General features: G+C 38.5%; 1 protein-coding gene across 5 annotated transcripts in view; it reads left to right on the forward strand.

Annotated features, from left to right (window-relative positions):
- The window catches only part of kiaa1109 (KIAA1109 ortholog), a 285307-nt gene that overhangs the window by 43482 nt on the left and 216882 nt on the right, over nt 1-24943 (forward strand). For all 5 annotated transcript variants that reach the window (XM_052035089.1, XM_052035112.1, XM_052035104.1 and 2 more), the window contains exons 11-14: nt 2124-2274; nt 17180-17336; nt 18922-19000; nt 19964-20055. In XM_052035089.1, the coding sequence (XP_051891049.1) occupies nt 2124-2274; nt 17180-17336; nt 18922-19000; nt 19964-20055 (479 nt within the window). The remainder of the gene's footprint in view (nt 1-2123; nt 2275-17179; nt 17337-18921; nt 19001-19963; nt 20056-24943) is intronic.

A 24943-nucleotide genomic window follows, 5' to 3' on the forward strand; every position in this document is an offset into this window, starting at 1 on the left:
AATATTAATTGCCATGCTAAATTTAATGCAATCTGCAACTTCTGAAATTATATTTTCACTCCCAGATCTAAATTCATTAAATCCCAAAGTAAAATACTGCAGATGTTGAAAATCTGAAATAAGAGCAGTACGTACCAGAACTACTCATTTGGTTAGACAGCATCTTTAGAGAGAAAAATTGAGTTAATGTTTCAGAACACATCTCAGACCCTAAGGGTCATCAACCTGAAATGTTAACTCAGTTTCTCTCTCCACAGATGCTGTCTATCCATCTGAGTATTTCCAATTTTTTTTAGAAAAATAATACACAATATTGTTCCATCACTGACCTCTATGGAACACCCTGCCTGTCTTTTGTCAGTCAGGTTAATATCTTTAAGTGTTATTTTCTGTATTGCTTTGTAACCAGCTTGCTATTCATTTTACTACCAGCCCTTAGACTTTGTGCTCAAAGTCCATTGTGGGTATCTTGTCGGTGACCTTTTGAGAATACATGCATCTCCCACGTCAGTTGTTGACTCATTATATTAGAATCATACAGCACAGAAACGGGCCCTTTGGCCCACTGAATTCAAACTGACCATTGTGCAACCATTTTCACTAATCCCTTTTATTCTCCTTGCATCCCCCCATCCCCCACCCCACTAGATTCTACTACTCCTCTGCATGCTGGGCGGAATTTACAATGGCCGATTAACTTAATAACCCAGATGTCTTTTGGATGCTGGGAGGAAACTGGAGCATGTGGGGGGGGGGGGGGGGGGGGGGGGACGACCATGCAGCCACAAGGAAAGCATTGATGTCTGTGTGGAGTTTACACAAAGGCCAGGATTGAATCCAGGTCTCTGGAGCTGCGAGGCAGCAGCTCTATTAGTTGCCGACTGTGCCACCCAAATTCTGTTGAAGTTCAAAGGGTTCCACAAGATTGGTTGAGGACAGAAGCTTATTATACATTTGATTTCTTAAGTTTTTTATCTTCACCTTCACTACCATATTTTGCACTCTAATGGAAATTGAATGCTGTCATAAAATTATAAAAATGAGTTGGAAAATACTGGCACTTCACCACTTTTCACTCGTGTTTACTTCAATTTATTTTCTCCTTTTTATTAAGAGGGTTTGGGAATACAATTTCATTTTGCATGTTATAATTTTTAAGGTTAAGTCCTTTGATTTGCCATCTGGGGCTAAGATATCCTGTAACCATATTTTATGCTGCTTTTGTGGCCATAGTGTTTTCACAGATCAGAATTTTAACCATTCATTTCTGAAACTGACATTTATCTCGCAAGACCAAGAACATTTAATTTTTTCTTACATCCCTGTTTTGCCCTCCTGATTTTCTTCTCAAGTGTACTTCTATATCCCTTGTACTCAAAGAATTCACTTGATCTCTGCTACCCTATATCTGACATATGCTTCCAACTTTTTCCTGACCAGAGCCTCAATATCCCTTGTCAGCCAGGGTTCCCTAATCCTGCCAGCCTTGTTCTTCACTCTGACAGGAACATGTTGGCTCTGAACTCTCTCTATTTTACTTTTTAAAAGTCACCCACTTGCCAGCTGTCCATTTACCTGCTAATAGCCTCTCCCAATCAACCTTTACAAGTTCTTATCTAATGCCATCAAAATTAACCTTGCCTTAATTTAGGACTGCAGCTTACAGACCAGTTGTACCTTTTTCCATAACTGTTTTAAAACTAATAGAATTATAGTCACTGGTCCCAAAATGCTCCCCCACTGACACCTCAGCCACATGCCCAGCTCATTTCCCAAGGGGAGGTCGAGTGTTGCACCTTGTCTGGTAGTGCCTTTGGCATATTGCTTGGGAAAACTTTCCTGGACACACATTCTGCCTCATCTAATCCCTTAGCATTATAGCAGTCCCAGTCAATATTAGGGAAGTTAAAATCTCTTACCATTACAACCCTGTTATTCCTACGTCTCCCTACATATTTGCTCCTATAATTCCCACTGACTAATGGGGGGCCTATAGTACAATCCCACCAAAGTGTCACCCCCTCCTTATTCCTAAATTCTACCTATAATGCCTCACTGGACTATACCTCTGCTTATCTTCTTCTGTTTATCTGCAAATTTAGAGTTTTGATTTTGTTGTGTAGGTATTGTACCTGAAGAAACAGATGAAAATGCTGAAGAAAGTCCAGATAACGAAAGTACAAAATTACAAGACTTGCCACCCTGTTGGGGACTTGACATTGTTTGTGGTAAAGGAACAGACTTTAACTATGGACCTTGGGCAGATAGACAAAGGTAAAAAGATATAATTCAACCTTTTATATTGAACTATTTCCTCATGCCAATCTGCCTTGCTCATTCAAGCAACAGACTGCACATGGGTACATATTTGTAATACTACAAAATTAGGTTGAGAATTATTTATGATTCGTGTATGATTGTTACTGTACAGAATTTCATCTGAGATTTTATATTGTCTTTTTCCTTTGATTGCTATGTTTTATGCGTCCACCAGGAAATCAGAGTTAAACGTGGATATATAGAAATGGCAATAGTAATAAACGTGAACTGAGTAAAAATCATTTAGACTTTTTCATTTCACTTAATTGTTTTAAATTTGATTTAGTGACCCTCTTAAACTGTTTTTGCTGTCTTCACCTCTTCCAATTGCATTATTACTGTGGCTATATTTCTCCCATTTGCTTTAATTGCTTCATTAATTACTTTGTCCTGTGGAAATACATTTGCCATAACTGCCTTTCTTACAATTGCATGCTCATCTGAAAGCCTTTTTATCTCATTGCGTATGGGTTCCATTGATTAATAGAACATAAAGATAGTTGTGAGAGTTTTACCAAACTCTGAAATGTTCTTAAAAAGCATTCAGTTGTATCATCATAGAAAAATGACAACATCTTACAATCCACTCAACAATGTAGAGACCAAAATTGGATGCTGCAAAGTCACTCCTAGCCCAGTCAACCTTGCAAAGTCCTTCTCGCAGACATCTGGGAGATGGTGTGTAAATTATGGGAGTTGACCCAGGGAAATGTCAAGCAAAAACCTAACAGAATTGGACTTGTGGAATGATACCTTACAGACAATGTGCAGGACCCTTCCATTACAACCCCGATATATGTCCTGTCTCATCAGCGGGATGGGCCCAGCAAAGGAGGCAGTACAGTAGTATACAAGTGGTAAATGTGTAGTCCTTGGTGTTCTCAACATTGATGTCAAATCTCATGAAATCTGTGTCAGACCAAAGATGGGCAAGAAATCATCCTCCTGATTAGCATTTGTTGAATTGATATTCCTCCATGTTGAACATCACTTGGAAGAAGCACTGAATTAGTAAGAGCGCAGAACATAATCTGGATGGCAGACTTTGTTGTCTGTTACCAAGAGTGGTAGCACCACCACTGAGCAAATGTGGCATCAAGAAACTCTGGTAAAACTGCTCAATGGGAATTAGGGATAAAATATTCAAATAGTTGGAGGTGCACCTTGCACATAGGAAGATGGTTGTGATTGTAGTTTTTGGAGATCAGTTATCATAACTCCAGGCCATTGCTGCGGGAACTTTTCAGGGCAGTGACGAGCCACAAAAATGATGCAGTTATATGAGCAGGTCAGAGGATGGCTTTCCTTTGAGTCATTCACCCTCGGATACACCAGATTCTTTCCCTCATCTGTAGTGTTATGAAGTTCTCTCCATTTGCCTGGATGAGTGCCCCTCCAACAGCATCCAATAAGCTTAATATCATTTAGTACAATATAGCCTGCTTGATTGAAACCCTGCCCATCACTGTGATTGCAGTGTGTACAGTCTGCGAAATGCACTACAGTTATATGTGTCACTTATATGTACCAATATGCACAAAACCTATGATCTCTACCACCAAGGATGATGAGCAGCAGCTACATGGTTCCCCTCCAAATCATATACCATCCTATCATGGAAGTATGCCATCCTCCCTCCTTTGTCACTTGGTCTAAATGCAGGAACTTATTCACATAATGCTGTTGGATAACATCTTTACCAGAAAGACTGCAGCAGTTCAAGAAAGTGGCTCACCACTACCTACTCGAGCAATTAGGGATCTACAATAAATGCTCATTATGCCTGAGACACCCACTTCCTGAAAATGGAATAAATATTAAAAAACAGACTTTAAGCTGATATACCATCTATACACGGTCTGAAATATGTTCTTATATACAGATGTAATAATAAGTTAATGTAACAAATTAAGGTATCCCCAACTAGCCACAGATATGTGAATATTTGCAGTTTCCATCAATGTTTGGGTGGATTCTTGTGTAACCATCTTAGAAGAAAAGTGGAAGTTGTGGTAAATGGTTTCTGACTGTGTCATCCATCTGGTTGTATAAAGTACTTAAAAACCCAAGCTGTTTATTGTCGACAGGTTGTGCTTCAATGTTCCCAACATGTTGTAAACATATTGTTTACAAGGTCACTCACTGATAGATTTAGATTATTAGAGGCATTGAGAGATGTTTCATAATTGAATGTTGGTCAATATGCAGATTGTCGATTCTGCATATATGAAAGTTAGAACTTATTGTGTAATGAACTTATTGTGCATGGTAGTTAAGTCAGTTTGGAGCAATAGAGTTTGTAATTTCTCTTGTCTGTATTTCTCTTGTCAGCCTCAGTTGCAGTGGTTTAGCCCTTGAGTATGCATAGTTAATCATGCTGCCTGGTAAACCTTACAGAATATGTATTCCAGCAGAATTGCATAAAGTATGTTGCCCTTGATTTGCAGGAATAGGGATGTGTCAATGTTTTTGTTGCACACAACAGTCTAATGAGGAGTTGTTTAGGAAAAATAAAATGGGTGACTGGAAATAGCATGAAGGATTTCATTTGAATGTTGTAGTTGCTGTCCTTTTGTATATTTCAAAGCTGTAGTTAAGCTGAGAATGGCAAATGCATTTGGTATGATGTAGGGAATATAATCAATGCATCTATAGTTAAAAATTAGCAAGACCAGTGATCTGGTCCCTCTGCTGAGCAGCAAATTAGGATAGTTTCTTGTTTACACAAGTTGTATAATGAATAAAGCAATTATTTTGGAACTGTGGAATTCAAATGGTTGAAGCTTTTGCAGTGAAAGACGGTGCTAATAATACTTAAGAAATTATTATTCATGCTTTACCCCAAATGAAGTATTTTGAATGCCTTGTGTTAACTTTAGGAGAATTTTTTTTAAAGAAATATAGCTATTTAAGGTAACCAGTGACATTTTTTGTCACAGTTCTTTACTTGTAATTCTAATCATTTTGTATAAGTTTGCATGTAATGCAATATAATACTGACCCTGACGTGTGTTATCAGTATGTGGATTTATTTATGATTCAATATTATATAATCCATGTTGTTGTTTGAGCAGAATTCTATGGGTGCATCTGTCAGAGTTACTGATTTCTGGGTGACATGTGAAACCAAGGTGCCTCACTAGGTAGCCTGTAAAAGAACATTATTTAGAATGTGTTTTTGTCATTTACTAGTCGATATTTATTCCTCAATCAATATAATTCAAACAGATTATCTCGTCAATCTTATTGCTGTAAACTACACCTCGCTGTTCTTCTGTCAGCTACCATGTTTAATGGCACGACAGTATATATACTCCATAGGGTTAGCACATCAATAGTTCATAAAATCGCATATTATAGTGGTGCTGGGACTTGTGCTAATTTATTCCAGTAACAGTGCAATATCTTTGTGCATGTTCCTTGTTTGTGGACTTGGGTGTAGTTGGTACGAGGTGTGATGTTTTTCCCATTAGACTAGTTTAAATCTGAGTAATTTCAGGAATCCCACATACGTGCTGAAACTAACCAGCAATAATTGGTACGTGCACTTCTTAAACATTTATTGGTATTGGTTTATTATTGTCGCTTGTACTGAGGCACAGTGAAAAGCTTGCCTTACAAACCGATCGTACAGGTCAATTCATTACACAGTGCAGTTACATTGAGTCAGTACAGAGTTCATTGATGTAGTACAGGTAAAAACAATAATAGTACAGAGTAAAGTGTTACAGCTACAGAGAGTGCAGTACAATAAGGTGCAAGGTCACAACAAGGTAGATTGTGAGCTCATAGTCCATCTCATTGTATAAGGGAACTGTTCAATAGTCTTATCACAGTGGGGTAGAAGCTATCAAGTCTGGTGGTACGTGCCTCAGGCTCCTGTATCTTCTACCAGATGGAAAAGGAGAGAAGAGAGAATGTCCCTGGTGGGTGGGGTCTTTGATTATTCTGGCTGCTTCGCCAAGACAGCGAGAGGTAAAGACAGAGCCCAAGGAGGGGAGGCTGATGTCTGTGATGCGCTGGGCTATGTCCACGACTCTCTGCAGTTTCTTGCGGTCCTGGGCAGAGCAGTTGCCATACCAAGTAGTGCATCGGTAAAAGTTGGTGAGAGTCAAAGGGGACAAACCAAATTTCTTTATAGCCTCCTGAGGAAGTAGAGGCACTGGTGAGCTTTCTTGGCCATGGCTTCTACAGGATTTGACCAGGACAGGCTGTTGGTGATGTTCACTCCCAGGAACTTGAAGCTCTCAACCCTCTTGACCTCAGCACCATTGATGTAGACGGGTGTATGTACACAGCTCCCTTTCCTGAAGTCAATGTCCAGCTCTTTTGTTGACATTGAGGGCAAGGTTGTTGTCATGACACCATTCCACTAAGCTCCCTATGTCCTTCCTGTACTCTGACTCATTGCTGTTTGAGATACGGCCTACAATGGTGGTGCCATCTGCAAACTTGTAGATGGAGTTAGAGCAGAATCTGGCCACACGGTCATGAGTGTATAGGGAGTAGAGTAGAGGGCTGAGGACACAGCCTTGTGGGGCACCAGTGTTGAGAATAATTGTGTCGGAGGTATTGCTGCCTATCCTCGCTGATTGCAGTCTGTTTGTTAGAAAGTCAAGAATCCATTTACAGAGGGAGGTGTTGAGTCCTAGGTCTCGGAGTTTGGTGACAAGCTTGCTTGGGATTATTGTATTGAAGGCAGAGCTGTAGTCAATAAACAATAGTCTAACGTAGCTGTCTTTACTGTCCAGATGCTCCAGAGCTGAGTGTAGGGCCAGGGAGATGGCATCTGCTGTAGACCTGTTTCGGTGATAGGCGAATTGCAATGGGTCCAGGTTGTCTGGGAGGCTGGAGTTGATGTGTGCCATGACCAACCTCTCAAAGCACTTCATGGTGGTGGATGTCAGAGCCACTGGTTGGTAGTCATTGAGGCATGTTACCTTGCTTTTCTTCAGTACCAGGATGATGGTGGTCTTCTTAAAACAGATGGGAACCTGAGCTAAATCCAGCTACTACTGGAAGTCATTATGCAGCTGGATGAGCACCAAGAAAAGTCATGGCAATGTTGGCTTGAGAGTTGGTACCTTAATTCTGAGGGGGAGACCATTTAATGGAAGAGGTGATGCCCCTGTAGTGGAGATTGGAAATGTTGGAGGATGATGACGTAGTCATGCCAAATGCTGTTTCTCTCATCTTACCTTCTAATTCCACAATCTCTTCTGCTTTGGCCCAAAATTATCCTATTTATTTGTTGCCGCCTTTCACATAAACACACTCTTAAGCCTTTCTCATTTCAGGACAAAAGAAAGACTACCTAGCCAGGTCCTGCCAGTAGAGCTATAGGTTAGAGGAGGAAGATGACTATATCCAAGACTCACATACACCAATTTAAATCTTGATATTTCATTGACATTAGAAAATAGTTTAGATATATGATGAGTTATGAGAGATGAGTGGCAAAAGGTGGTGTGTGTGCCAGGTCCCAAAGTCTGCAATTTTTTTTGATTTTTAATTTGGTTCTTTGGGTTGGCAATGTGCAGGATGCTTCGTGCTGAATGAAATAGTGTATCAATTTTTTTTAGTGGTTCTCATTGGTGATGAGGAGAAAACATTCTTTGTTGTTTTACAGCTGTGGGTAATGTTGCCCATTACGCTGACTGGAGCCTTGGATTTGGTGGAATGTCTTCATGAAATAAGGAGTTGAGTTCCTCACTGGGGTATATACAGCCTCTGCCATGCACTTGCAGCCAGAGTAATTCCCTGCCTTACTCTGATTGTCTGGCCAGTTGTGATCCCCAAGGTGCTGGTGTTTCAGGGAATAGTGAATTGTAATGCTATTGAATTTCAGGGGAAATGGTTGATTGTAGTGCAGATTGTGGTTGTTGGGCACCAAGGTAATATGCCTTATCCCTTCAAGCCATAATTGTGTTAAGTTCCTGTTCTATTCAGACATGAACAACATTCTTTTTGGCCCTTGTATATGATAGTGGGCCCCTCCAGTGATCCTCATGACATCAAGGCACACCATGACAGCATATACAGAGAGAGAGAGAGCCTTTCTTTGTCGGCTTCTGCTGCAATCTTCCTTTCCCTCCCTTTTCTCCCTCGCCCAATGTTGCCCCACCCCCAGTGTTTCCTGCTGCTGTTGCTGTGCCCTGTTGGTGGCCAGGGAGTGGAGGATACAGCAACACAAAGCAAAGTGTATGATGCTCTTTGGAAAGCACTGTGGAGAATTCCCTGAGCAGCAGAATTGCATTTTGGCAACTCCAGGTCCAGGTCCAGTGGCTGCAGTTGTAATTATGCCGTAAGCATAACCACTAGTTCATACAAATGAGGTGTGAAGGATAGAGGGGTTAGTCCTTTCCTGCCTGTAGAGTCGTTTGTCTGACACTGCAGCTGAAAAATGGCAGGCATCACACTTTGTCTCAGAATATGATCTTCCTGGATGCATGGCATCAACCATGAGGAATTTTCTGGTGTTGTCACATAATCTACATTCAGGAGTGGGATGTTACTGAAGAGTGGTTTATATGTTGACTCAGGAGTACCAGGTAAGTGTGGTTGATCACTTCTTGAATTTTCATGAAGCTTGCAATCCTGACAAATCCATATGCTCCTGTCACTTGCTCTTCAATTGAAGAGGAATTGTATTCCCTTTGAGAATGGAAAGCATTTGTGACATTCTGAATTGCGGAGAGTTGCAAACTGGGAATTCTGTCACATCAGCTGCCACCAGAAGGATTGATCTTGAAGTTGAATAGTTTAGGATACTGGTGACTTTCATCTTTATTGGCAGAACATTCCAGCCAGAGGTACTATAAACTCCTCCTCTGGCTGTACCTTTTCCCTGGACTCCTTGTATCCTGCACTAGGAGCCCCGGGTGGGCCACTTCTGTGCAGAAGGGAAAGCCAACTTGAGCCACAAGTTCGCATAAATTTGGTCAAAATTATGCTCTCTAGTTCCTTATTATAGAGTGAGCTCTCCTGCAACTTCCCAATAATTGCAAGTCCCTTTAAACAGCGCAGGTTGGATGGCTTGTTGAGATTTGCTTTCTTACACCTTGAGTTAATAGTATATCTGTATATCAGTTTCAGTTGGATTTGACAAGTGTAGGTGTTTCTGTAAGTGTGCCATGCACATTGTCAAATTGTATTGTGCACTTTGCTCAAGATCCTGATTGCATCAACTGTAAACAATAAGTCAGTTGCCTAATTTATATATAAAAGAAAATGCAGTTGACTTTATAGGCCATGACCTATAGTTGAGTGTAACTCGCTGATACATGAAAAGCACAGTATAAATGCATTTTTAAAAAATATCTTAGTGTAGCAACTCACCATCCGGGTGAGCGAACCGGCTCGGCAGTCGGGTCGCATGACGTCGGAGCGGCAAGGCCCAAGATGGCGGGCTTTCGTCTTCCCCGAGCGACGGGGAGAACCCGCACGCGGGAAAGACTTGATGACGTAGCATATATGTCATTGCCGGCTGCATTGGGCGGGAACACTCTCCCTTAAAAGGCCCGCGCAAGGCGGGAAAATAAACCAGTTTTTGTTTGGCAATCCTTCGACTAGCGTCTTGTTTTATTTCGCGGTAGCAACCGCTACATTAGTTATAAAAGTCATGTTGCATTTGTTGATGAATGAAAATAATGTTGGAATACTGATATGTGGGCTCTATGCCTGTCTCATTTTTTGTTTATTGTGACGGTTTTGTTAAGTCAGGATCGATGTCTAGAAATTTGGGTTTTGATATCAAAATAGAGTAAAATATCTCTTAAAGTAGGAATTTTTATTTCAATTCTATGAATTTTGATACAAGATATAAGTAAACCAGATGTTTCATATTCATCAAAGATTCAGCAGTGATGGTGAGACATTATTATTATTTTTAAAATGCATGGAACAATAAACATCTGGCACCAAGAAGTGTATGAATGTTTATAAATGTTTTTAAATGCAATATGTATTAATTCATTAGACTGGCATTCTGGCATATTGCAATGTTATGCTAGTATTCCAGTAATATTGGGTTTGTATTCTCTGAGGTTGTAAATGACATTGTCAAATGGGACTGCAAGATGATTCATGAGATAATAGGTGAAGTAATGTATTGTGTGTATTTTTTTGTGTATATTGCTTTTTTTGCTTGTATCACAATGACAAAGATGGATGTCTGACAACAGGAGCTGATTAATTCAAACTCATCAACGTGCTAGACAAATTGTGCATGTAAAATTCATTTTAAAATGTCACACAGTGAGATTAAGGTTCTTTCTTTGATGTGCCCTTTTAAGGATGTCCTTCATGTAATAAATAGAGGGGAAAAAAAAGCCCCTTAAATTCTTTCAATTTTTAGCAGGAATGTTTTCACTAAGGTTTTAAAAAAGTACAACAGTGGGCGTGTGAAATGTTCGTGCTATTCTTCTTGAACTGTGAAAACACCCAATAGTATGATAAATATAGATTTTGTTCTTTGAAACTTGAATTGTGACTACAGAATACTTTGAGCTGGTTTGCACTGATGCTGGTAATTGTAGTGAGAGCAATTTTTATGTGAATTCAGAATATCAAACAAGAGTACAAGTTTTAAGTGTGTTTGCTTTGGGACCCGTATGTTAAATAATCCTAATAAATTATGGAGTGTGTTGTTTAAACCCACAGACTAGAAGAAAATTTTCATTGATTAACTTAATGTGTAGGGCTGGCAAATGTGGTGTTCCTCCTCCTATTTGGAGAATTGTAGAGCTGGATGGCAGAGGAAAGGTGATGGATAAGGACTGTATTATTGGCCATGTTAAATGTTAAACAAGTTGTGTTTATCATTTTCTGGAAGGTTTTATATTTTGAGCAAGTTAGAATTGGATTGAAGGAATCTGCAGTGATGTTTGGAGAGCAATTTGGATAAGATGAATGAGTTAAGGGAAAATGTAAGAATGGTTGGCACAAGAGTAAAAGAAGCCTGCACAAAGTCTCAAGCAATGTTTTCTGTATTACATAGATTTTTGGCCAGTCTACAGTAGGAAGATATAACTGAAAAGTTTCACTAAAGTTTTTAAGATAATGCCTTTTCATTAAGCAGAGAATAATAAGGGTTACCCAAACAGATGGTTTCAAAATTATGAATGGTTATGAGAGAAACAGTAATGAATTATCTCCATTGGTTGGTGAACCAACAATTCAAATACATTAAATTTGATAGAATTGCTAGAGATATTAGAATTCAGGACAATTCTCAGAATTGTAAGTGTGATATGCAGTTTTAAAATAACTCTGCTTTCCAATTCTATCCCTCAATAGGCAAGGTTTAGAAAAAGCCCTTGCTTGATTGGCAACCTCTTTCCTCCCTTTGGCATTTAGTCAGTCTTTCCCTTTTTCACAATTATTTTTGAATTTTCAAAACCCTCTTCCCATTTTGTAATCTTTCATCCTTCCTGAAAGTATTATTGCTCATCATCCACCCATAGCCCTTTGGTTTACTTCCTTCTTTGCATCATCTCTTGGCTTTTCTTGTCCTTTATTTCTTTCATGAGATTTTATTGTTTTTTTTCAAGCTCCAAATATAGTACATTGTCTCCCTGGGTTACAGAAGTCCTGACTTATGGAAATCTGACTTTATGAAAAATTTTAAAGCATTTTTCAAGACAGGAAAGTTAATTATGGAAGTGCAAACATCTTCAGATGTCATGGAATGGGTAGCAGCTAATTAAGTTAAAAGACAACTAGTCTTTAAAAAAAAACCTGTTTACGTGTAACCTCCCCATGGTAATCAAACAGATACATTGTCTTTTAAGAATGCAGCTGCTGGTTCACAGTGGGAGCTTACTTAAGAGATTTCCTTTGGAAACTGACAAGGCAAATCTCTTCTGTTGACACTTGTAAAATACTTCATCAAACAATATAACATCCATTGAAGGCCATCAAAACCAGCCATTGTATGTGGGATTCTGTACCATTGTGACTACATAGGGCAAGATGATAAATAAACATTCATGTTAATCGACCCTTATTGAAATTGTCCATTTCTAACTTGCGAAAAATCAGTTATGAAGACAGTTGTAAGGAATGGAACCCTTATATAATCTGGGGATTACCGTACTCCATGTGATCTTGTTTACTATGATTTTCACTACAATGATTTTAAATCGTATTGCAAGGTATGCTGCGTATAACTTATCCTTTTCAATAGTCTCAGAACTGGAGCTCTTGTACTTTTCACATTTCCTAGTCTGTTTTTTTTGGTCTTATTTCTTAAAACCTAAAGAGATCACAATGAGAACACTGATTTGGCACGTCCCCTTTGACCCTCAACAAGTTTTATCGATGCACCACAGCTTAGTATGGCAACTACTCTGTCCATGACCACAAGAAACTGCAGAGAGTTGTGGATACAGCACATCACAGAAACCAGCCTCCCCTTCATGGACGCTGTCTACACTTCTTGCTGCCTCGGTAAAGCTGCCAGCATAATGAAAGACCACACCCTCCCCAGACATTCTCTCTTCTCCCCTCTCCCATCAAGCAGAAGATACGAAAGCCTGAAAGCATGTATCAGCTTCCATCCCGCTGTTATAAGACTATTGAAAGGTTCCCTAGTACGATAAGATGGACTCTTGACCTCACAATCTACCTCGTTATGACCTTGCACCTTGTCTCCCTGCACTGACTTTTCTGTATAACTGTAAAACTTTATTCTGCATTCTGTTATTGTTTTACCTTGTACTACCTCAATGCACTGTGTAATGAATTAATCTGTACGAACAGTGTGCAAGACAAGCTTTTTGCTGTACAGGAAGTCCCCGGGTTACGAATGAGTTCCGTTTTTGAGACTGTTCGTAATCCGATTTTGTACGTAACTCGGAACGGTGTGCGCACTTGGGCCGGGGATCGTGGCCGCGCGTGTGCACTTGGGCCGGGGATTGCGGCCGCACATGACCCCAGCCGCACATACGCAGTTCCCCGGCCGCATATGCGCACTTGGCCTGGGGCTGGGCCAAAGAAGGTGTACCGCCACCGTGGAAGGATCAGGGGCCGGGCCCGCTTACGAACCGACCACGAAGGTCGGTTCGTAAGTACGGGCGTTCGTAAGTCGGGGACTTCCTGTACCTCGGCATAAGTGACAATAATAAACCAATTTACCATTGTGGTGTCCTGCTGTTTAGTTCATCATAATTTCGTAAGAAAGTTTGCTTGGAAACTGATCACAACTACTAACTTGGGTGAAAATTAGTCTGCATTTGGGATACAGAAGGTTAACTTCTTAGGTTATGTATCACAGGGTAACCAGAAAAGTGCAGCGTATGAGTCAGTACTTTCAGAGAAGAGAAGGTTAAATGGAGAAAATATTATTACAATTGGATATGTTTTTAAACCTTAGGGGACTTCTGTAATAAAGAAAATACTATAATTATGAGAAAGATACACCAGTGTGCAAGTTTAAAATTACAAGTACAAATCATTCCCATTGATGGTTTGCTTAACTTTTTTTAATTTTGCAGTTAATGTTTTTTTAATAATAAATTTTGTCATTTATAAAACAGGTTTTGTCCAATCCTCTTGAGAAATCATTTTGATGCTGTTCAAATAAAATTCTTAACCTTTACACAACCACGTGAATTTATGAATTTACAAGAAGTTCAGTGATATAGGATATTATCAGTGACCAACCATTTTATTTAATAGTAATGCTTAAGAGATCAATGACTGAGGATAAAAAATTAGTTCAAGGAGAATTGTACCAATGTCAAACTATAAACACAACTGCCACAATTTCTAAATGACCTGCCTTGATGATTTCTTTGATGTGATTTATTTTACTGCCTCCAAGATTTTTGATACCACCATTCTGTTTGTTAGTCATTTCTGCTATTCAAAACTTGATATTAAATGATAGCAAGGGAAAAAATATATTTTTGATTTGCAGTTGTGTTTGCTGCTTTTATACTTGTATTGCCAACTTGTACATCAGAGATTTATTTTAGTTACTCATAGCTTAATGCACCTTGCTACCTTTAATTCATTTAAAAAAATCTTTGTAAATTTTGCATCATCTGCTTAAAATATTTTAAATTAAATTCCTTTCTCTATATTTTCCATGTTGATTTTGACATCATTTTCTGTTCCTTTTCCATTCATGACAGATCATGTAACCTCAGTGTGATTTTTGCACATTAGATAACCTATGCTGTAGATTTTATATAAAAAGAAAATGCTGGAAACACTCATCAGGTCAGGCAACATTTCTGTTTTTCTTTCAGATGCTGCCTGACCTGCTAAGTGTTTACAGTCATGGAGTCATACTCCATGGAAACAGGCCCTTCAGCCCAACTCATCCATGCCGACCAAGGTGCCCACCTAAGGTTGTTCCATTTCCTTAAACCTATGCCCTCTACTTTTTGGTTCCTTTTCCCTGGGAAAAAGACAGGGTGAATGCACACAATCTATTCCCCTCATGTTTTTTTTACACCTCTATGATACGAGGTCACCTCTCATTCTCCTATCTTCCAAGGAATAAACTCCTAGTCTGCCTAACCTCTCCCTACAACTCAGGCCCTCAAGTCCTGGCAACATTGTTGTGAATCTTCTTTGCACTCTTTCCAGCTTAATGATGGCTTTCCTATTTAACAGGGTAACCAAAGCTGTATACCATACTCCAAGTGTGGCCTCACCAATGCCTTGTACAACAGTGTTTTTCCTGTTTTTATTTCAAATTTCCAACATCAGGGGTTTTAAAATTTCCCTCTATAGATTTTATGTCCCACAAGGTGATCTTTTTGCTGTACAGTCTGATTCTGATCCAAAGGATTATTTTGGGACTTGTAGCTATTGTACAAGTTCCATCAGCCTCCTCACATCCTAGTACTATTTATCTTATCAATATGACTTTTACCTTCTCATGTCCCCCTCTAGCTTGTAGTAATTGCTTGGTAACTAAATATGCTAGCAAATTCTGTATTCGCACCACCCTTGGAGTAAGGAAGTTTCTCCTAAATTCATTAATGAATTTATAAACCTTTCTGTAATTCTTTAGAATTAGTGACTATCTTATTTATGGCTGCTAACTTTTGACCATTTCCACAAATGGAAACATCTTTTTATCAAACTAGTTTTTCTTAAAGATCTCTATTAGACTACTCTTCAACCTTCTGTGTTTTTAGAGAAAAAAATATTCCCAGGCTGTTCAGATTTTTTTCTGATCATTTACAACTTTTCAATTTATGAATCTCCATGTTATGAGTCCTTTTTGCAGATTTGCCAATGCCTTTGTATCTTTAATATAGTATGGGGAATTTCCATGCCCAGCAACCAAGATTTTGTATGTTTTAACACAACTCGTCTGTTTCTTCATTGTATATTTCTGAATATGAAACCTACTGCTTCATGATTTAGTAATCTCTACCTCTGGATTTTTCACCCAATTTAGGTAACTATCTTTATTTCACAGAGTATGTTTTCTGTTTTGTAGCCGGCAAAATTACTTCATTTACTTCATTGCCCCCTCTCTTTTCTTTGTTACTTCCTTCAGTTACTCCAGGGATGTCAATAACACTTATCTAATATAACCTTCAATTTTAAATTCTGTGTTGAAATATTTGATTGTTTGCATTTCCTTGATGTTTTAATCTACATCTTTGTGTAAATCGTTCATTACTTTGCCTTCTGCTGCCATTAAGCTAATTGCTATTTTGCTAATTGCTAATCTCTACTTTTAAAATATGGGAATTGTATTAGTTGTCCCCATTCAGTTCTCCGGGTTTTCTTTTAAATACAAATAGAATCTGTGATTTTTTTTCCCCCCCTATTCCAAGCTTCTTTTAGTATTTTTAAATGTAATCCATCTGTGGTCTTATCCTTTACAATTTGTTTAATTACTTATCTGCCATTTTTCTAACTAAAATATCCTATTACCTTGATTCCTTCTACAATGATGCCCCTTCTTCTAATCCTTGGTAAATAGAGGCAAAGTAATTAATCAGTGTTAATGCGAATTTGCTTCTGTTACCTTCAAGTTTATCTTGTGCTTCTCTTAGTGACAACATGAAAACCAGATTTCCATTATTCCTAACGGGATAAAGGGCTGACTGATTTCAGCTTTAGATGACATAGCTCTAACTTTAAGATCCTAGCCCTCATTCTTCATTTCACTGCCAGATGAAATAGTTTCCCTCTATCTGTCTTACAGACATTGGCATTCATTTTTTTTCCCTTGGGGAGCTGCGACTTTATTTTGTTGAAGGTTATAGATAAATGCAAATGCTCTTGTAAATCATTTCATTTATGTATGCATGCTTAAGTTGTTTTTAACAAGTGGAATCCATTTAGTACTTTTGGGATCCTGAATATCTGCATTGCATTAAAGAACTAGTAAATGGAAGACAATGATTTAATCTCTGAAAAATTGATAATTGAAAAGTTGATAAGTGTGCCTTTTGCTAATTTTGATGATCTTCTAATAAAAGAAAATAAGTAAACTAAAAACCAGTGAAAGAGAGTATACCTAATGTTCTGTTTTGTGTCATTGGAAAGTGAGGACAAAGAGGTTGTTTGACAAGCTCCTTGATTGTTTTACTCGTGTTTCACTGTGGGGAATGTAGTTAATTATATATTAAAGTAAGTAACCTCTTTGGTATGGTGCAAATTGTGTTTGGAAAATGTAGGAAGACATTTGCTGATTTGTGCTTTTTGTCTAAAATTTACAGAAATTCTATATATATGGTACATTACATTTGCCAAAAGTTAAAATAACATTGCCTTAAAGAAACATTTTTTTACCTTATCATGAAGTGCTGACCTCTATATAGTTTGCCTTCTCTTTGCTATTTGCAAATAAAATTGATGCTTAAAATGCTTTATTTTGCTACAGGGAATGTTTGTGGAAGTTTTTCTTTCCAGCTGATTATCAGAAACTGAAGGTCACTGAATTAGCAAAACCTAGAAGGCCACGGCAAATTCTTGCATTTGAACTGCGCATGAATATCATTGCAGATGCGACTATTGATTTGCTTTTTACAAAGAACCGGGTAAGTAGATTCAACTTGATTTTGTATTGCTCAGTTACATAATATACCAAAAAGAAGGTAGCAAGTTAATTAAAAAAGCATAGCAAGTGATAACATCTGAAAGATTTGTAACACCTGTCATTTTACTAATTTTATTGAGGACAGATGGCTGATCCCCTTGGAGCCCAGGGTGCTGAGGTAAATTGGGTTTGCTGCTGAGTCCTTGAAGATTATGTTGTTGCATTAACTCTGGGTCAATACCTCATGATAACCAGCTTGATAACCTTGTAAAAGTTACAATTTTCAGGAGTTGTGAGATTACTAAGTGAGCGAAATTTGGTTGAACACAAACAGTTGGGAACATAATGAAAACTATTATTAAAAAGCCATAGTTTTCCTTATGGATTCAGTTATAGCCAGTGATTTGGGTGCAAGAAAAATAAATAACTAAATTTTTCATAATATTTATGACATTAAAAATATTCAATGAGAATTCATAGCCTATAGAAATGAAAATCCATATTGCTACTTGTTCGTATCCAGGGCAAAAGAAATTCATTGGCAGTCATCAACTATTGCCATGTTGTTAAAAATTGTTAGTTTACTGTTCAGATTGGAGTTTAATAGTTGTAATGTTCATTGCAATACCTCCTGGTCCATATTCTTTACCACCCTAGAAAGAGAGGGACAGCAAACATATGGGGGCAACAATAATCTCTCAAGTCACCAATCCTGATTTAGAAATTTAGCATTTCTTCATTTTCACTGGTTCAAAATCATAGAATTACTTAACTGACTGCATTGTGGACATACCTTTTACCATGTAGTCTGTAGAGGTTGAAGAAGATGATTCATTGCCACCTTATTAAATGCCTTTAGAGATGAAAAATAAATGCTGTCCTTGTCAACAATAGTAATGCGTTCTGTGTTGAATTAAAGAAAATGCAGTAACTTCAGGAAAAAACACAGGAAAGTTAAGGGTGAGAAATGGTTGTACCACACAAATTATCCAGCAGCTTGTGGTTCATTGTGTCTTTTTTCCTTTTCACAAGTGTTTTGGCTTATTTTGGCTAATAAAGGTGTATTCAGACACCATTAATATGTGGGCCCATTTATAGGTCTTGTCCCACAGCAGAATTATGTAGGTGCATGTAATAGACTCAGAAGAATTGGTATTTTATCTTGTATCTACTGATTTTTAGTTGATAATCAACAGATGGGTAGAAAAAGAAATGTAGTTGATTGATGTGATTAGGAAGGCAAAAACAATTCAGAGTTTGAGAGTCGGGTAATATGACATTATATGATGGCCATTGATCTTCAATAAATCGCCAGCCAACTCTTGTCAAGACTCACATGCTTGCAATGTTAACATCTCAGGAGAGGAGGGTGAGAAAAATGTTATTGAAACATTTTCATTTTAATATACTCTTCTGTTAACAAGATAACTAGAGCAGAATACTGAACAAATATTTCAGGGTGGTGTACTTAGATGAGTGATTTTTTGATGTGTAAATGTAATTGATTTGTTTTAATGCATATATCCTGGGTATCAATTCAATGGATATTTAAAAGGTGCATTATGTTGCAATATTTGTTTATTTAGGAGACCAATGCCATACATGTAAATGTTGGAGCAGGTTCCTATTTGGAAGTCAATGTTCCTATGACAGTAGATGAAAATGGTAAGGATATGTCCACATTTTAAAATGGGATAGAAACATTCTACATTGTGTCTAATAAACTTGAGGGTCATTATTTAATCTTTGGTTATTCACAATTTAGATCAATGACTTAGATGAAAAAACAGAGCGTGTCCAAACTTGTTGCTGATACATGGCTAGCTGGAAAAATGATAGAGTTCACAAAGCAATATAGAGAAGCTAAGCGTTTGAGCATTTTGTGGAAAATAATGGGGGGGGGAGGAGAAGTGTGAGGTTATGTGGTATGTTGGGCCTTTATTGCACGGGGGTTTGAAGTTCAAAAATTAACAAGTCCATCTGAAATTGTACAAGGTTTTGGTGTGGACTATTGAACTACTATGTGGATCTTTAGTCTCTTAACCTGAAGAAGACTTGGAGTCAGTGAAGCATAGATTCACCAGATGGATTCCTGGAATGGGGGAGCTGTTCTTTAAAGAGAATTCAAGGAAGTCAGACCTATATTTAAGTTCAAATGCATTTATCAAGACAAAAAAATCTGGGAGGATTAAGGTATTGATGCTGAGAGGTAGTTTTCTGTAGTCTGGAATGAGGTGCCTAATTTCAGGACATGGAAATGGCTATTCAGGGTTCGGGGGGGGGGGGGGGGGGTGCTTGGTGGTGGGGGAAGTGTGTGTGTGAGAGAGAGTGAGAGAACTGTACAAGGCCGAGGATTAGGTATGAGATTATTGAAAGATACAGTCAACTTGGGGGTTGGGGAGGTTGAAGAATAGCCTACTGCTTTTCTTTCATGTTATGTGTGTTCATATAAACCTACCTGCCTTCTACTGGGGAAAGTTCATTTAAAAATATTTCTCAATAACTGTTATTTTAACACTTTTAAATATGTGTGCATGTTATATTAGTTGTCCATATTTTGGAGGAAGGTTAGAAAAATACTTGTTTTAAATTTTAACTGAGAACATATGTTGGCTTTTGATTCTATAGGCTTTTCACCGACTATTAAAGGTCAGCTTCTCCATGTGGATGCAACGAGTAGCATGCTGTATCGAACTCTGTTGGAAGCAGAAATGTTAGCTGTGAGTTTTTATTTTCAATTTTTCTGAGAGACCTATCTGGCAAAGGAGTTTGGCTTTCAAAGTTAAGTGCTATTGAGCCATAGTTGATAGATCATTTGATAAATTTTATTTTTGGATGTCTGCACAACAATTTTGAAACTTGAATTCCCTATTTCTTTGTCTAGTGTGTCTTATTTATTTGCTTTTTGATAATATAAAATTAGTAAGTGGTTATTATTCCAGATGCAAAACTGGTAAGGTTGAAAATAATGTGAAAGTTTACCAGTGCAGGATGCGTGCACAGTTGTGATTCATTGTAGGTTCCAATACCACTCAATTGATTTGACTGTAAAAATCTTATCTTGTACCAGTGAGGTACTGAGATATTGCTGCAGAGTTGGGCGTACCATCTTTCGGATGCCATGCTAATTGGAGACCCCCATTAATTGAACATAGAATATAAACACAGAACAGTACAATAAAGGAACAGGTCCTTCGGCTCATGATGTCTGTGCCAACCATGATGCCAATTTAAACTTATCCCATCTACCGACACGTGGTCTATATCTCTCCATTCCCTGCCTGTTCATGTGCCTGTCTAAATGCCTCTTAAACATTGCTGTCGTATCTGCACCTATCACTTCCCCTGGCAGTGTGTTCCAGGTACCTACCACTCTGTGTTTTTAAAAAAAAAACTTGCCTCATAAGTCTCCTTTAAACTTTCCCCCTCTCACCTTAAAGCTATGCCCACTAGTTTTTGACATCTGCACCCTGGGGAAAAAGACTCTTGACTATCTACTCTAATTATGACCCTCATAACTTTCGGTCGCCTCTCAGCCTCCAATGCTCTAGAGAAAACAATCCAAGTTTGTCCAACCTCTCCTTGTAGCTAATACTCTCTAATCCAGGAACATCCTGTTGAACCTCTTTTGCACTCTCTTCAAAGCCTCCTGTAATGCAGTAACCAGAACTACACACAATACTCCAAATGTGACGTAACCAAAATTTTATACAGCTGCAACATGACTTCCCAGTTTTTATACTCAGCACCCTGACCATGAAGGCAAGTATGCTGTATGCTGCCTTTCCCACTCTATCTGCATCTGTTGCAACTTTCAGGGAGCTGTGGACGTGCGGTCCAAGATCCCTCTGTGCATCAGTGCTCCAAAGGGTCCTGCCATTTACTGTCTACCTTCCCCTTACATTTGACCTCCCAAAGTGCTTGTATCAGGTGAGGATCTGCCTGGGTGAACATGAAAGTTTTGAAGGCCATATTTATCCTGGGTGTCACAGCTGTTATTTATTCCTCAAGTGATAATACTAAAAAATTATCCATTAAATCAGTCGGATTATATTTGCCTCTTGGCCAACAGCCAGTAGTTCTGTGGAGGATTGCCAGCTGGCTGCTCCATACTGGTCAACTTTTTTGACTTGTATCTCTGTAGGTCAGACAAACCTTGGGTGAAGACTGTGCTTTGAATGCATTTTGCATCCAACTTCTCTGTTTACATTAAAGTAGCATGATCTCATTTATTTCAGTGGGTTCCCTGACACTGTGTAAAAAGGTAACGCTAGGTTTGCTATTTTTTCTTTATAATATTTTAATTAGTTTTTCAGACATTAAGGCATGCTAATTGCTACTTTGTTTTTTTTAGTTACTTAAGCTTACTTAAACTGTTTGCAAATGCTTCTGATTGTCAGAAATGTGTAAAGACTGTTCACTACTCTGAAGCAATTTGTGAGTTGTCAAAAGATCCTTGGGCTTGTGGCCACAGGATACACTGCCTGAAGCGGAGTCATTGCTCATAGCCTACTGTGTCTGATGGGAGGTCTCTTGGGTAGAGAGTGTGAGCTTGGCCTGCTCTTCATATCCAGATTAAGAAGGTACCAGCAGGCAGGGTCTTTGAGTTGTGAGTTCAGTCATTGGATGAAATCTAGTGCCAACATAATATCGTAATTTGTGGGAACTTGTTTTATACAAATTGGAAGCTGCTTTTACCACAGATAGGAAAACAAAATGATGTGCTTCTCGAAATATTTTGCTGCCAGTGTAGAAGGAGTTTTTTCTGTAGAAAGTCACTGAGTCTTATGAGGAAGGTTATATTTCTGCTTATAACTTCTTTGGCCAAGTGTTGTCTTATTTAATTTTTGTGTTACTTCATTTATTTACCTTGTTACTGATGGGCATAGCCCTCAACGTAGATCTTCAATGATTATTCTTGAAATGAGGATATTTGGAAGCAACATACATCTAAAGAAAATGTGTTAAAGTTAATAAAAAAGCAAAATACTAAATGTGCTGGAAAAATGAACCAAAACCAAAAAAAAACAGGAAATACTCAGCAGGCCAGTCAGCATCTGTGGAGAGAACATAAAACTGAGTTACTGATAGAGATGAATGACCATGCATCATAACTGGTCAGTTCTGATATGAGAAACGAAAGGCTGGTTACCCAAAATTGTTGAATTAGTTATTGAGACCTTAGGGCTGCATCACGTCTAGATGGAAGATGAAGTGCTGTTCCTTGAATTTATGGTGGGCTTCATTTGGAACAGCATAGGAGGTTAAAGACAGACAAGTCAGAGTGGGAGTGAGATGGAGAATCACAGTGAGAGGCAGCTGAATCTTGGTCATCCTTGGTGACTGAACGGAGGTGTTCTGCAGAGTTATCACCCAACCTACGTTTATTTCCCCAATGTGGGGGAGAGCAGACCTTGAGCACTGAGTGCAGAACAGTGGCACCAAATTTAGCACTCAGGATATGTTCCAAGGGAGAGTGTGAGTGGAATTAGCACAAATAAGGGTCATTATAACATGTTATATTTAGGCTTGCATTAATGATTGTGTTGCTGTGTCTGAAACCTGACACAAACCCCTACCCTCCCCTCTGCTGCATCAGGAACCTCGTTAGGGGCTCAGCCCTCCACTGGTGCACCCACAGCAATGTAATGGTTAAAGTCAGCTCATTTTCACATGGCGTGGTGTTGACTGAGCCACCAAGGCTAAATGGTTCTGTGTGGAGTGAACCACAGAAGCAATGTGCAATGGTTGCTTGTAGGGGCTAATGTTGGGTGGGCTGAGATGAACAGAGTGGCTGCTCGGCACTGAGATGTGGTGCTCAGATGCTCCCTGGCTGGCATTAAGAATGCGGGCCATTGCTGAGGACTAATGGTGGTTGCTCTGTACGTTGCTTGACTACCCAGGTTCTCCATTCTCTCTCATCAACTCCTGTTTGATATGATGGAAGGATCTGTCTCCCTTTTTGTTTGACTGCATAACTAACAAACTACCAAAAAGGTTTTGTGGACATGGATTGCTTCATTATCCAATGAATGGTAAATGGCATTGAATACAGCAGTCATCACTTTTCCTCACTGACAGAGGAAGGAAGGTTACTGTTGAAGTAACTGAAGATGTTAGCATACAGGGCACAAAGTGTGGAGCTCCTGTGGTGATGTCATGGTTTGAAATGATTTTACAGGTAGACCATCCATGCTGGGTGTTGTTTGGACCAACCCTCATCTTTGCTATAGCCTGCATGCCTTTTACTCATTATGTTTTTTTTTAATATATTTCCCTTTTATTTTCAACTAATTGTACCCGCCTACTGCAACTGTGGCCTTGGCAAATGTGCTTTACTCCCTTGTCGTTTGTTCTCACTACTGAACACCTGACTGCTTTCTGATTTATTATTCTGATTTGAGTTTTATTGCATAATTTATACCATAGATTCCAGCTAATTTTGACAAATGTTAACAAAAATTAGTAGTCAAATAACATTGTTATTTTGAACCAGTTCATGGGGGCAGATGATTTTAGTGAACATTAATTATTATTTTCTGTCCTGGTGCTCTCTTTGGCTGGCTACATAGAGTGTGATGCATTCTGGTTGGTTGCTCACATTAGGGAAAGTACTTTCCATTGCATAGGATCTGGGTATGCATTCTGATGTCCACAAATGGTTTTAATTAATGAAACTGTCACCTTTAACACCAAGCAACAAAAGTACAATTTGGAAGATCTGGAAATCAAATGTATTCATGTTGATTAAAGTAATTTTAATAATATTTGAATGATGCAAGGAGTTTTGAATTGGAAATACCAAGCCATGCTGTTTTCGCTGCATAGTGTCCTGATTTATCAGAAAAGATTCAACAATCTTTCTGGCTCTTTTCACATGAAGGTTTTAAGAAAGGTTTAGCAAATTGCACAGTAACTGCTTAAAACACTGAAGTTGATAAAGCTTGCTTTCTCATGATAACAGTTACACCAGAGCTGGAGCTGAAGCTGAATCCACTTGGTGAACCAAACGCTGCAGGCTAAGTTCACTCCAAATACACTGTACCTTTCGTGTGTGTGTATGACCCAGCCAAGTAAAGACTTTTTAGTATAAGTGACCAAAAGCTTCATTTAAAATAAAGCAGTTTTAATGAGTGTCTTAAAAAGAGAACTGAGAATTATTACTCTTAGTCTATCTTTGACCTTTCCCATAACTGAGCTGAGTTATGATCCTTACCACCACGTTACTTTTCCATTGATACTTCTTCCACCTCCAGCTTTATCACTAAAATTAAGTCCAGGAATGCATTCTCTCATTGTTCCTCAGGTCAACCCAAGTTCTCTTTAACTTTTCCAACACAATATCCCTTTCGATTGTAACTGTTTCTTTAACCAGTATTCATACACTTTTCCTTTTGTATACTCTTTATATTATTGTGTCTGAAAATCCTGTAACCAGGAATATTAAGCTGTTATTCCTATCCTTTAACTTGTTTTTCAATAATAGCTACAATATTTTACCTTGCAAGTTATATCTGTGGCCTTAACTTATCAATTTTGTTTCCTAGACCTTTTCCTTTGTAATGTATGTCATTAAGCACTGCCAAAGATTTTTTCCCCATGTGCCTT

Source organism: Pristis pectinata, chromosome 2 (assembly GCF_009764475.1).
Source record: "Pristis pectinata isolate sPriPec2 chromosome 2, sPriPec2.1.pri, whole genome shotgun sequence".
Lineage (NCBI taxonomy): Eukaryota > Metazoa > Chordata > Chondrichthyes > Rhinopristiformes > Pristidae > Pristis > Pristis pectinata.